The 856-nt window shown below is 48.8% G+C and overlaps 1 protein-coding gene across 1 annotated transcript in view; it reads right to left on the bottom strand.

The window, feature by feature from the left end:
- The window catches only part of VOLCADRAFT_98972 (uncharacterized protein), a gene marked incomplete at both ends in the record, with an annotated part of 3,762 nt that extends 3,165 nt beyond the window's left edge, over positions 1-597 (bottom strand). Inside the window, 2 exons of the mRNA XM_002957791.1 lie at positions 7-113; positions 584-597. Coding sequence (XP_002957837.1) covers positions 7-113; positions 584-597 — 121 coding nt within the window. The remainder of the gene's footprint in view (positions 1-6; positions 114-583) is intronic.
- Between the last annotated feature and the right edge of the window lie 259 nt (positions 598-856).

Here is an 856-nt window from a genome sequence, read left to right as displayed (position 1 = left end):
TCTTACCCTCCTTGCCCCCTCCTGACCTCCTCTGCCGGCCTTTGCTCTCCAATTCCCTGCTCTGCCGTGTAACGACGCAAATGCCAATCTGAGCATCCCGGGTTACGCCTTTGCTGTGTTACAATGGTATCGAGACGGGACCGCACGAATTCCGAAATAAACTTCGGGTCGGCGGTTCGATTCTGGCAACCAGCAAGTCGCAAATTGGCGATTTCATGGTGTAATGGATAAACCAGCGCACTGGCGCGAGGTGGGATGGCTCCTGTGCTCGAAATAATGGCCGAGGACGTCCATTGCTAAGTGGGGGGCAATGTAACGACGCAAATGCCAATCTGAGCATCCCGGGTTACGCCTTTGCTGTGTTACATGCCGTCTCTTGCTCTCCTCTGCCCTCCCTTGACCTGTTGAAATCTGTAACGACTTCAACTCCTACTGTCCTGGCTTCTGTAAGATGAATTGAACCATACTGCTTAAAACATCAGAGCCAGTTATGCATGATACCTCGCTAATTAGGAAAGTGTTACCTTACCAGATGGGAACTGCTTTAGTGATGTTAGGGCAATAAAGGAATGGCACTGCTTACATTGCTAACGTCATCCTTGAGCCTCACACTTTGGCATACCAAACACAACATGTTTGACAAGCAGTTTCAACCCGAGTATCTCTCAGCAGCCACCAGCTGGCCCACAAGGTTGAATGATGTGCATCCTGTCTCACGTGACAGCCAATAACTAATTCTGCGCCTACCCTAAGCCATGTTCCCAAAGCTTAGGATAGAAGACAAGATGTCAATGTTAAGTCATAGATCTGGCACTTAACAAAACTAAGAAAATGGGACCAAGCCCTGTAAGCATTT

Source organism: Volvox carteri (genome assembly GCF_000143455.1).
Source record: "Volvox carteri f. nagariensis unplaced genomic scaffold VOLCAscaffold_80, whole genome shotgun sequence".
In the NCBI taxonomy this organism is placed as follows: domain Eukaryota; kingdom Viridiplantae; phylum Chlorophyta; class Chlorophyceae; order Chlamydomonadales; family Volvocaceae; genus Volvox; species Volvox carteri.
Note: the sequence above shows the minus strand (reverse complement) of the source record. Positions and strands in the feature narration are given on the sequence as shown.